General features: G+C 40.4%; 1 protein-coding gene across 1 annotated transcript; it reads right to left on the reverse strand.

The window, feature by feature from the left end:
• Positions 1 to 2806: 2806 nt before the first annotated feature.
• olfml1 (olfactomedin-like 1) lies at positions 2807 to 12857 on the reverse strand. Its single transcript, XM_077597417.1, has 8 exons — positions 12756 to 12857; positions 6509 to 6612; positions 6198 to 6388; positions 5200 to 5303; positions 4812 to 5003; positions 3622 to 3802; positions 3048 to 3207; positions 2807 to 2963 (listed from the first exon to the last, which is right to left on the reverse strand). Exons 1-8 carry the CDS (start codon positions 12855 to 12857, stop codon positions 2807 to 2809), a joined length of 1191 nt encoding a protein of 396 aa, XP_077453543.1.
• Positions 12858 to 13203: the final 346 nt, after the last annotated feature.

Genomic DNA, 13203 nt, shown 5'->3' on the forward strand with positions numbered 1-13203 from the left:
GTCTCAAAACGGTAATTTTAATGAAAGGAAGACAAAAGATCGCAGTGTGACACCAGAAATTTACTGAATGGGACCTAGTCAGTGAGTAGCAAACAAAAACCATGTCAATCCATTTCATTGAATGGGAGTGTCATCGAGGCTAAACGAAATAAAGCAAGGAAAAGAAGATAAAAAAGGAGCATTTATGAAAAGTGACAACTTGCACCAAGGGTGCTGATGAACTGGACAGATTTATAGCTGGTGAAATGAATACTAATAAGCACTACATACAACTTTGGGATAGCTGAACAGAATGTTATGGTAACACACAAAAAACACTCTGTTTGCATGAGGGTGGACTAGCATGGATGTCATAAATTGAGTTAAAAATAGAAATTAAATTAAATAAACAACTTGTCGCGACTCGTGACTGATGATTTAGATACAAGATAAATGTTTTTGTGTTCTGATTTGACACCAATTAGCGTCAAAATGGAAGTTAGACATGATTCATTCATTTTCTGTACCGCTTATCCTCACAAGGGTCGCAGGGGTGCAGGAGCCAAACCCGGACAACTATGGGGAGCAGGCGAGGGACACCCTGAATTGGTTGCCAGACAATCGCAGGGCACAAGGCGATGAAGAATCATTCACGCTCACTCTCATACCTAGGGGCCACTTAGAGTGACCAACCAGCCTACCATGCATGTTTTTGGGATGTGGGAGTATTCCGGATCACTCAGACAAAACCCACGGAATCCCAGGAGAACATGCAAATCCCGCACAGTAAGTTAAGAAGAATACACCAGGGCCTGACTCATCGATCTCAGGACTGTGAGGCAGACGTGCTAACCACTTATGCAATGGGCCACAATTGGTCATGCTGATATGAATTATGCAGTATTTTTATTAACTGCATCAGATCTCCATCTAGTGGCCATGATCTACAATGTGGCTATCTGCAGTTTATATACATTTTAGTACATACATAATATGCTTTAATCCAAACAATGGGATTTATTGTCTTCTTTAATTCAGTATGTATGTCCACTGCAGTATGGTAACACTTTATTAGAATGTCTATAATGACGCTTTATTTGTAGGAAGATTATCGGTCTATTGATTGCTACATGACAACGGCCCGGTGGAGCGAGTGGTTAGCGTGTCGGCCTCACAGTGCTGGGGTCCTGGGTTCAAATCCAGGTCATGTCCATCTGTGTGAAGTTTACATGTTCCTGCGTAGGTTTCCTCTGGGTACTCCGATTTCCTCCCACATTCCAAAAACATGCATGGTAGGCTGATTGGACACCCTAAATTGCCCCTAGGTTTGGGTGTGAGTGTACAAGCTTGTCCGTCTCCTTGTGCTGGCCACCTATTCAGGGTGTCCCCCGCGTCGGACCCGGAGTCAGCTGGGATAGGCTCCAGCACCACCCGCAACCCTAAAGAGCATAAAGCGGTTCAGAAAATGAGATGAGATGAGGTTGTTGCGCACTGTGCCACGCCATACACACACTTCTTTTGCCCTGCCAGATTTAATGAAACATTCACCACCACCCTTCGCAACAAATGTAGTAGTATCTTGTTTTGCTTTTTGCTTGGTAACTTTTAGTCAGTGTAACTGCTTTCCGATGCCTAATTAAACAAAAACATTGGCATTTCCAGATGGCATTTTTAACTGATGCATAGAGACCACATGTTAGTTGATATGAAATCAGTTATACAAGGAAACAATTCTTTCTATTCAATATTTGGACTAAATTCTTAACACTTCTGCTGAGAACTTTTAATTGCAAACCATGTCAATGTGTTTAGGGCCACCTCACCTCCTATTTGCCCAAATGTATTTGGACCATCTTAATGCCGTAGCCATAAATGTGTGATTACGTAATGTTGTCAGGTTCTATGCACGGAAGACACGCTAGATGCAATTGAACTATAAAAGATAGATGTGAAATACAAACAGGAAATGCCGCTGTTCATTCATTAATTTTCAAGCCATTATCCTCACGAGGCTCACAGAGGTGCTAGAGCCGTCACAGCTAGCTACAGGCTGTAGGCAGGGTACACCCTGAATTGCTATTTCTTTGAATATTATGGTCCAAAAGCAATATGTTCCTCCTTATCATGCTGGGAGACCCAGTCAGGTTTTCTTCAAAGCTCAGATTTTAAATTGAAATCTCACAATTCATGGCTCCATTCATTTGCCCCTTAACACGGATCAGTTGTTCTGTCCCATTTGCAGAAACATAGCCCCAAAGCATGATGTTTCCACTCAATGCTTCACAGTATGCTGCTTTTAGGATCCAGCGTTTTTCTTCTTGACAAGATGAGTTTATGGCAAGAAAATGTATTTTTATATTATCTGACAGCCAAAACATTTACCAATAATATTCCAGATCAACTAATGGTTAGTTGTAGTTCATTTTGTGTTCTCGAGGTACATGGCGACCGCCGTTTCTTTTCTTGTACAAATATGCTGTCATGCAATGACCTGCATGTCTTTGGAATGTGGGAAGAAACCAGAGTACCCGGAGAAAACCCACGCAGAGAACATGCAAACTCCACACAGGTGGACCGACCTGGATTTGAACCCAGGGGCCCACTGTGAGGCCGACGTGCTAACCACACAGCTCCCGGGCCGCCGTTTGTTAAATTGAATAGAAAATACTTTTTTTTCTTTCAAATGCTCTTTATTTATGTGATATAAAATGTTACATTTGGTTGATTTACAACACAGTAGTACCATGAGTAATTACTACGTAGATACTATTGTGCTATATGTAATTAGATGATCACTTTTAGGGGGGAAAATAAGTGAAGCAAACTGTCATTCAACTGTAACTTGACCATTGTTGCGTGTCTCCACTTCATATATTGTCTGATAGCCATCATCCCATGCATACAATTGTTTGTCTCCAGGTTGGTAGTTGATGCTGCTGTGGCTTGTGTAGCGTTTGGGAAAGAACACCACAGGACTCTCACCACTTCCACGTGATGAGACAGAAAAGAACACAAATAATTATGGTTCAAAATATTAGAATAATGGATATCGTAAGTCGAATACCAACCTGTGGATGGTATCATGGATATCATAGAGACACTGTACAGTTGACCGTCCTCCATAACGTGTGTTGTAGACGACATAAAGAGTCCCACATATGATAAATGCACCCTCAGCATCATAACTTTTGCACTGTGTATCCCAGATGTACTGAACTGCCAGATTTCCTGGAAGACAATTTTAATTGTAGGTTCAGAGAAATTCTACACAGTGCACCATATTGAGTTGATTTATTTTTGGAAGCAATTACATCTATGATGTACACCTGCCATGATACTAATACCAATAATCATGACAATAATACTAACAATCATCATAATAGTAATGGCACTATATATATATATATATATATATATATATATATATATATATATATATATATATATATATATATATATATATACATATATATATATATATAGTGACATTACTATTATGATGATGATTGTTAGTATTATTGTCATGATTATTGGTATTAGTATCAGTATTAGTATTTCCATTGTTTTACTTAGTCTTGTTCTCTGCTATTATTTCAGGCACCAAATGTCGAGGTCGCAATTTGTAGATGTATTGCACTCTACCTTTATCCAGTTTAGTTATAACCAAGTTTCCTCCATATTCTGGGTCAGCATGGATAACCCAAAGACCCAATTCATCCATAGCCATGTCCAAGTAGGTGTTTGTGTTCAAGCTGTAAACTGGCAGACGACCAGCTCCGGGGAGAAGGGTACTGTCGACCACTGTGCCATTAGACAGGTCAACCTACATGAGAAATGGTAGAGTTTGTTTTACTATGCGTACACGAAAGAATATTTCCTTATTACTGCTATAAGTGTCCAAAGATAGGTGTGTGTGTGTGTGTGTGGTGTGAGCTTATGGCATCATATTCAGTAAGACATGTCATTTCTGATATCGGTATATCAACATAGCACTGGGCAAAAGCTGATAATAGGTATGTACATGTATAGTCCCTTTGTTTTTGTTTTTACGTGTTTAAGAAATGTGCAAATATAACATTTAAGAAAAAATCATATAACATTATGTGTAGAAATTTGAAGTGAAAATGAATAGATTCTATTTTGAGATCAAGTTGTAACATGTTGAAAAATATAACTGAATTTCTGGATGCACTGTATTTCCCATTGAAAAGACTCTGGCAGTTTATCCTTTTAAGAATTTTTTTCTTACTCCATCGGGCATTGAGAGTCATAAAAACTGCCTAAGAAAAATGAGTGATTCCGAAAACGCACGCAACCATAGCCGAGCCCCTAGATTTTCCCTGAACAGTACTTTGCTGCACTATGTTATTTATTGAAGTACTATTCAAATAAACTGTGTTAAATGGAGTGACACTAGATTTTCTTCATGCATGTGTGTTAGACTAATGGATTGAGAGTACAAAATTCAATTGTATATTGAGGAGATGTCACCTCTAAGATCACTCTCAAGTGACAAGATTTTTTGGGGCAAATTTCATTGACTGGCCACAAATAATATTGGATAGCAAATACACCAAGAAAAACAATTCTCCCCGATGACTAGGTTCAGTTGGAATGTACTGTACTCAGTGACCAGCTAAGAGTATCAGTTGCAAAACCTTCCTTAGTATCTTCAAAATGTATTCCAGATTAAGACATGAATACTTTTTTCACCAAATTACCCATCTTCTGTAGGATCACTGAAAACATTAAATATTACGCAAAAATACAAAAAGAGCAACATATCACAAACTGTTTTAAGATACACTTGTTTTGGGGTGTAGTTGACATACTTTTAGTATCTGGTTGGGTGTGTCTGCTTTGTGGTAGTAGAGGAATCCATTGTACACCATGTGGCCGGTTCCCTGCCAAGAAAATGGCAGCCTGACCACTTTAAACGGGGGTACAGCAATTTTCTCCGTGAAGCTTTGTAGATTTGTATACTCCAGCAGTGTGTTGTTACGAACTCCACTCAGCAGGTAGACCTTTGAGTGGTTGATCAGATAAGATGTACCGTAAAGAAATTGTTGTTTGTGTTGGCACTTTTTTTTCACTCTTAAAATGACACATACTGTTTTACTTTGGTCTAGTTAGGATCACATCAGCCATCGGCATATAATGCACAGACAATATGAAAACAAAAATTGCTGATAATCCTTTCTAGCACCCACTGTGACATACTTTGGTCGATCCATTAGAAGGGTCCTTAAACCAGGAGCCAGCAGTTTCTCCCATCTTCTTTATAATTTTGAGAGACTTAATCTGACTCAAAACCACATTGCAATCTAGAAAATAATTAAGAACACCAGGGTTATTGATAGTTTCACCAATAGGTATTTCCAAATGCACCTTGTAATACAAAAGAGACAGGACGATCAGTAGGATTAGTCTTCAACCGTCGTGAATCCAGGCGCTCCGCCGAATATCCAGCCCGCAAAGGGTTTTAGACGCCGTGGCCACGGTCTTTCCCAGATGTCGACCAAGCGCCCAGACTCCTCTCTGGTTTGTTTACTCCCAGGCTCGAAGGACCAAAATGATAGGTTCACCAATTAGGTAACAGATACACCTTAAGATAAGGAAGACATCGGATGCATATCCAGCTTCATCTTGCAAGAGAGAATCGATCCTGACTCGCCTTTGTCCTAGATCATTCTAAGGAATCGAATCCTATCCTGCCCATTTAATTGCATTAGAGTCAAAACAATTAAGGTCATCTATTCAAAACAATTGCATAAGAGGTAAACCAAGCAAGCCTCTATTCAAAACAATTAAGGTCAGAAATCAAAACAATTGCAAGTCTTTTCGGAGGGTGAACGGTATTGCCACCTGGGCTGGAGTCCAAGTCAAAACAATTAAGAGTCCTTCCCGGATCTTCAGTGTGAGCTTGTGACCGTGTGAGAAGTCGAGGTTACAAAACAATTTAGGAGTCCTCCCGGATCCGTGTGAGAGGTCGAGGTTTCAAAACAATTTTAGTACAGCTGGATAGAGGAGCGTTTTTCCCTTTGTAAATCAGGAGCGTTATTCTTGCAAAAGATGTATAACAATGTAAATTTATAATAATAATAATAATTCCAACAGATATGTAAAAAAACCTCTTTGCTTCTCTATCTCGGATGTGCATCTTTCCTTTTATAGTTTGTTCAAGATGTCCTATTACTCTTATTTCACACATTACCTACCATTTTCCACTTTGATTTTCGCTTTCTTCTTTAGCTGGTCCAGTTCTGCTGCTTTTATCTGTTGTTCAAGCAGCGCTTCCTCAATGTCAATGTCAGATGGGGCAGGCATCTTGTTTTCAAGATATTCCAGCTCTCTCTCCACTCGCTCGACTCGCACAGAGATGCTATCGAGCTGGCTCCTAAACTCTGATCTAAAAGAACAATCATTTCTTATTTCAGGCACCTCTAACAGTAAATTTTGATGTTTCTTAGTACAATGCATAGGTCACTCCTTCATTGACACTTACGAAACCTTTGAATGGAAATCTTACCTCATAGCATTTACGGTGGTGAGATGACCTCTCATTTCTGAGGAGAGATCATAGGCCTTCTGGGTTACGCTGACTGTGTTTTGTTCACAAAGATTCAGACGCTCCTGACATCAACGGCAGAGTATTTTATGTTATTTTTTCAGTCTTTTTATATACATGCTTATTTTTATGCTTGTTAAATTGCATAAATAAATTGTTAACTGCAGTGTTGATAGCCACCTTTCCTTTGAACAAGTGCATGCTAATAATAAATTAACCAGAAAACACTGCATTATCTGACAAAACCTTTTTTCAAAACTTTCAAAACCTTTTTACTTGGCCCAGCGTTTATAGAAATTAAGTACATGTGTACCCACTATTGCACAATAGGCCTGTTTCCTTCAATTTCATGACCACTTATGAAGGTCAAGTAATTTGTTGCCCAGCTATTCAAATTGATAAATCTCACATAAAAGAAGAGCTAAGGGGGCTTAAAGTCAAGGGCATCCCATAGGACAGGGGCCGGGAACCATAAACAAGTCCTATTTTCAAATTTTATTCCTTGAGACCCATACTCAGAATTTAGGAGTAAAAATGTGAAAATGAGATGTGATTTCTTTCATTTTAAAGTACAAAATGAATTCTTTTGACAACACTGTTACGTAGTGGCTAATCAATGAAAATATGCATGCAGAAAAGTTTAATGGAAAAAAAAGATGATTGAAGTTAGAGGTAGTGTCAGCGCCATAGTGCCGACGTGACGCTCCTATTGGTGCATTCGGGACTCGGCTCTGTCACCAGCGGTTTAAATGCATATTTTACCTCACAGGTTAGCGAAGAGCCACATGCACCATCAGAAGAGCCGCATATGGCTCCCGAGCCATAGGTTCCCTACCCCTGCTGTAGGACAAAGTAGCTACCTCTCTGTAATAATAATAATAATAATCGGACATAAGCCCTGTCATCATCATCAACAACAAAAGGCCTACTTGTCATCACACCCAGAAACTGCGATGACGAAATTGGTAGTGCTTCTCCATGAGGTGCGTTTACTCGGCAAAAGACCTAAATAAGTGATAGTTACGGACTTGTAATTTGGCATTCTGCTGTTATGGATACAGGTCACTTACCTCTCACTGTCTTTAACTTACCTTCAGTCAGCTAGTAGGAGGCAGATCACCACCCAAACATCTTTTTCATATTACCTCAGAAGGGAATGTGTGTTGTGTTACCGCAAATTTAGAGTTCTGATGGATGTGGGGAAAAAACTGTCCTTAAGCCTATTTGTCCGTACTTTGTGGGACCTATAGCGTCTGCCAGAGGGCAGCATCTGAAACAGATTCTGACCAGGGTGATATGGTCCCCTATGATGTTCCTGGCTCTGCTGAGGTAACGAGGGCTGGCAATGTCTTCCAGTGAGGGCAGAGAGCAGCCGACAATCCTCTGGGCAGTGTTAATCACTTTCTGCATGGCCTTTTTGTCTGCCGCCGTGCTTCCAGCGTACCACACTGTGATGCAGTACGCCAGAATGCTCTCTACAGTGGTTCTATAGAAGGTTATCAGAAGCTTGGTGCCCAAGTTGTTCTTCCTAAGTACCCTGAGGAAATGGAGTCGTTTCTGAGCCTTCTTCACTACTGCCGTGATGTTTGTAGACCATGAGAGCTTATCCGTGACGTGGACCCCCAGGAATTTAAAGGACTGGACCCTGTATACACATACTCCATTTATGAGGAGTGGGGCCAGATCTGTGCCGTGTTTGCGAAAGTCCAGGATTATTTCTTTAGTTTTCGTGGTGTTCAGTGTGAGATTGTTCACCGAGCACCACAAAGACAGTTTGTTGACCTCATCTCTGTAGGCCGACTCATCCCCTCCTGAGATGAGTCCGACCACAGTGGTGTCGTCAGCGAATTTGATGATGGCGTTAGACTGGTGGGTGGGTGTACAGTCGTATGTGTACAGGGAGAACAGAAGAGGACTCAGTACACAGCCTTGAGGGGAGCCAGTGCTCAGTGTAATGGAGGAAGAGAGGTGGGGACCAAGTCTAACAGTTTGTGGTCGGTTGGTCAAGAAGTTGTTTATCCAGCAGCAGATTGATTAGGATAGTCCAAGGTGGGAGAGTTTGTCAGTCAGAATGTCCGGTTTTATGGTGTTAAAGGCTGAGCTATAGTCAATGAAGAGCATCCTCACGTAGTTCCCATGGTGTTCCAGGTGGCTCAGTGCTGTATGTAGAGCAATGGCAATAGCATCCTCAGTGGACCTGTTTGCTCTATAAGCAAACTGGTGAGGGTCAACTGAGGGAGGGATTGTATTCCTGATATGGTGGGCTACCAACTTTTAAAAGCACTTCATGATCACAGGCGTGAGTGCAACAGGCCTATAATCATTCATGCTGTCAATGGTTGGCTTTTTGGGGACAGGGATAATGGTGGCAGATTTCAGACAGGATGGAATGATGGATTGTTGCAGGGACCAATTGAATTTTTTTGTGAAGACTCCAGCCAGCTGGTCAGCACAGGCTTTGAGCACCTTCCCAGGTACTCCGCCAGGGCCAGCAGCCTTCCTGGTGTTCACAGACCTCATTACTAGTCTCACTTCCTGTTCCTGAAACTTCAGTGTATTGCTGCAGGGTGGTGGTGGGGGTGTTGAGACTGGGTCTGATTTGTCAGTATCAAAGCGGGCAAAGAAACGGTTCAGTTCCTCTGCTGGTGAGGCATCTGCGTTAACAGACACATTATTGTCATTGTAATTGGTAATGTGTCGTATTCCCTGCCACATCTTCTTTGGGTTATTTCCTGTGAAGTGCTCCTCAATTTTCCTTGTATATGCTGCCTTGGCCTTTTTAATGCCTCTCTTCAGCTCTGCTCTGGCAGCGCTCTATTGTACCTTGTCCCCTGATCTAAAGGCGGTGTTACGGCATTTGATGAGTGCCTGTGTCTCATTGGTCATCCAGGCTTTTTGGTTAGGAAAAACCTGTATTCGTTTATTTATAGTGACGTTGTCAATGCAGTTTTTTATGTAAGAAAGTACAGAGTCCGTGTAGTCCTGGAGGTTGTTGTGTACGAAAAGTTCCCAGTTGGTGCGGGAAAAACAGTCCTGCAGCTGAGAAAGTGCGCCCTTGGGCCAAGTTTTTATTATCTTTATTTGTGGCGTTGTTTGCCTCCGGAGTGGAGTGTAAGCGGGGGTGAGAAATAGGCAGAGGTGATCTGATCCAGCTAGGTGAGGGAGGGAAGTGGCTTTATAAGCATGTTTGATGTTAGAATAGACATGGTCAAGAGTTTTGTCTCCTCTAGTATTACAATTTACGTATTGAATAAACTTAGGTAGAACAGTCGACCAGCGACAATAAAAACTCCATCGGGGTGTAGCTCCAATATTACACTTCAAACAAAAGGAGAGATTCCCAAAATGACCACTGAATTAACTCAAGACAGATGAAATGGGAATTTGCCAAACTGCACAATGTAAAAAGCCATAATGCGTACTTTGGAACGATTAAATAAAACATTGGCTTGTTGTCATATAGCCACAATGTAATCTGAAGACAATCAAGACATTCTGGAACAAAATGCTGGATCCAGTCAGATCTGACCCGATTTATTCACAGATCAGGTGTCCTTTAACAGAACAAAGATGCAAAATATAGATATTACACACATTGCAGTCTTAGAAGTAAATATTTAAGAAATGCAAACTGGCTTTTTACATGCCTTCATCCATTACACAAAATAATGAAATCGAAACTGAACTGAAGTATGTTTTTTTTAAATCAAGAAATAGAGACACATCAGAATTATATCTATCATTTGCGTTTTTAATGGATGTTATGTTGTACTTTCAACAAATTAAAGTGAATAATTTTCATTTAGTCCAATGATTGTCAGATACTACAACTACTCTGGCATTCAACCAAATCTATTAAAGTCTTGTTTAAAGTTTCAATGACCGCCTGTTTCTTATGAACGCTGTATGTTCTTCAATGTTATTGTAGAGCACTTTGGAAACATTAACTGCCAAGTCTCTGGAAGGAGAGCATGGCATTTTTTAAAGTGAACTATCTAGCTCAATACCATTATGAATGTGTAGGTCACCTGTCTATCATGACTAATGCTTAATGGCATTTAAATAAGTATTATTTTTTATGTATGATGTTGAGTTGAACTCTGTTATCTTTGAATGCAAGTATAAGGAATGGAAAACAAAACAAAACAATCACTTAACACGTTCAAGTGAACCATAACAACCTTACATTTTAGAGCAGGGGGAGGGGAACCTATGGCTCGGGAGCCACATGTGGCTTTTTTGATGGCTGCATATGGGTCTGTGGTAACCTCTGGTGAGAGAGCTGAGTCCCGAACGCACCAATGGTACCGTTTCGACGAGATTGTGGCGTTGACACAACCTGCTGGTGGTACTTGGGTGGTTCAAATGATCCAAGGTTGTATTTTCTGGCAGGGTCATAAGGAGAACATGCACCGCTGAAAAAAAAGAAAAAAAGAAATACCCTACCTAAGGTCTCACAACCTGTGGGGCCACTCCTTTATTTATCAATTTTAATGCTCATGTGGAGTAGTATGATTGTGAAGAACAGCCTATCCAATCAGAATCCAAGTGGTGTTTTGTTATTGGACTTTTGCGCTCAATATAGAATGTCCATAATGGCCTGCATGGGTTTTCTCCAGGTACTCCGGTTACTCCCACATTCCAAAGACATGCATGAAAGGCTGATTGGGCACTCTAAATTGCCCCTAGGTATGAGTGTGGGCGTGAATGGTTGTTTGTCTCTTTGTGCCCTGCGATTGGCTGGTCACCAATTCAGGGTGTCCCCTGCCTCTGGCCTGAAGTCAGCTGGGATAGGCTCCAGCACCCCCGCGACCTTAGTGAGGATAAAGCGGTTCAGAAAATAAGCTGAGCTGAGCTGAGCACTTGGCAACAGCACATCCTAAGACACAGTTAGAATGATTGACTTTGTAGTTGTGTCATCGGACATGCGTGCACATGTTACTCAGGTAAAGAGAGGTGCAGAGCTGTCAACTAATTACCACTTGGTGGTGAGTTGGCTCTGATTGTGGGGGACGACGCCAGTCTGTCATAGCAGACCCAAGTGTTGTGTGAGCATTTCCTGGGAATGTCAGGTTGAGTTCCATCAGAAAGCACTGCAACTCTCAACTCTGGCAGAACTTCGCCCATGTCGTGGGAGAGGAGGGGGATAATAAATTAGAGCAGCTAATGTTACGTGCCTCAATTGAGGTGGCCAGGGAGTCAGTGCCTATCACGGCGACAATCCATAAATCCATTGGTCGACATGAGCAGTAAGGGATGCATTTTACTGAAGGAGTCCTATCAGGCCTTTTCGGCCTGTGGGACACCATAGGACTCAATGGGAGGACTATGTCTTCTGGATGGCTTGAGAATTCTTTAGCATTCCCCTGGAAGAGCTGGACCAAGTGGCCGGTGATAGGAAAGTTTGAGCTTCCCTGCTAAAGATGCTGCCTCCAACCCAAACTCGGGTAAGCAGGAGAGGATGGATGCATAGACAATGAGTTTCAACTATTTCGAGAAAAAAAAAGTAATACAAATAAAGTCACAACATGTTAATTAAATAAATGGAAGAGTAGCTGAATGCAAACATATTAGCTCATGTTGCACCTATTAAAATACCAATGCACAATACAATACTGAAAATAGAATGGATTTCCATAATATGTTCAGATGCAACTAAGAGTACCACAACAGGTTAATTAATGACAGATTATATTTGTTTATAAATTAGGTGTTAGCCAATGTTCTTGGGAAAGATCCAAATTAAAATTGCTTCTCTGCTGTTTTTTACAGACCAATCAGAATGAAATTTGGTAAATATATATTTACCATATATATATATATATATATATATATATATATATATATATATATATATATATATATATATATATATATATATATATATAACATTTTTTTGTCTCCGCTGATAAATTACGTTCATTTTCACTTTTAATGTATAGTTTGAACATGAATTCATAATGATAACTACACTATAGTGTTATTTTAGTATATATAAATTATTCCAGTGACAATTGTTTTATTTTCTTTCTTTAATGGAAGGACTACTATTTGTACTTTTATTATTAGCTCACTTGTTTAGATTCTATAGTCAAACAACTATCAACAGCAAGATCTAAGATGTTTTAATGAAATACTCTCGCATGCAGCTTGTGTGCAAAAAAATAAATAAATCTTAGATGCAACAGAATCCCAGCACTTCACTTACCTCTATCTGAGTCAACCGCCTCTCCAGGTATTGAATTATAAAGGCATCCTGTGGAGAGCCCTGGCTATTGACCGAGCTTAAAGTTAGAAAAAAATATAGCATAAAGACTAAAAACTCTCTGTCAGACATAATTTAAAAGCCTCTATAGAATAACCTTCCAAAAAATATTTTCATGTATTCTGCAACTCTCCAGCAGAATGTAATTCATTTACTACACAAAACATTAATTTGAAGAATTTCAACCAGTAACCATAGACTTGCTAGGATTTGTTTAGGAATATAAATTCTTCTGGCTCCCTTTAGTCTTGCAGCGTTGAGAAACGGCTCTGATATAATTTGTAGCTTGAGAACATTCTGGTTTGCTTTTCATTTAGTTGTTGCTTCATAGCCAGTGTATTTTGGATTCAGATGCGCTTCTGGGATTCCCCCTCAGACCAACTCTCCTCGC

Source organism: Stigmatopora argus, chromosome 3, assembly GCF_051989625.1.
Source record: "Stigmatopora argus isolate UIUO_Sarg chromosome 3, RoL_Sarg_1.0, whole genome shotgun sequence".
NCBI lineage: Eukaryota > Metazoa > Chordata > Actinopteri > Syngnathiformes > Syngnathidae > Stigmatopora > Stigmatopora argus.

Excerpts from the sequence above, each read along its gene's own strand:
- olfml1 (XM_077597417.1), bottom strand. The coding sequence starts at position 12,857 with ATGCTATATTTTTTTCTAACTTTAAGCTCGGTCAATAGCCAGGGCTCT. Across the intron at positions 6,613-12,755 it reads GGCGGTTGACTCAGATAGAG|GAGCGTCTGAATCTTTGTGA; the intron begins GTAAGTGAAGTG and ends CGTTGATGTCAG. Across the intron at positions 2,964-3,047 it reads ATCCATGATACCATCCACAG|TGGTGAGAGTCCTGTGGTGT; the intron begins GTTGGTATTCGA and ends ATCACGTGGAAG.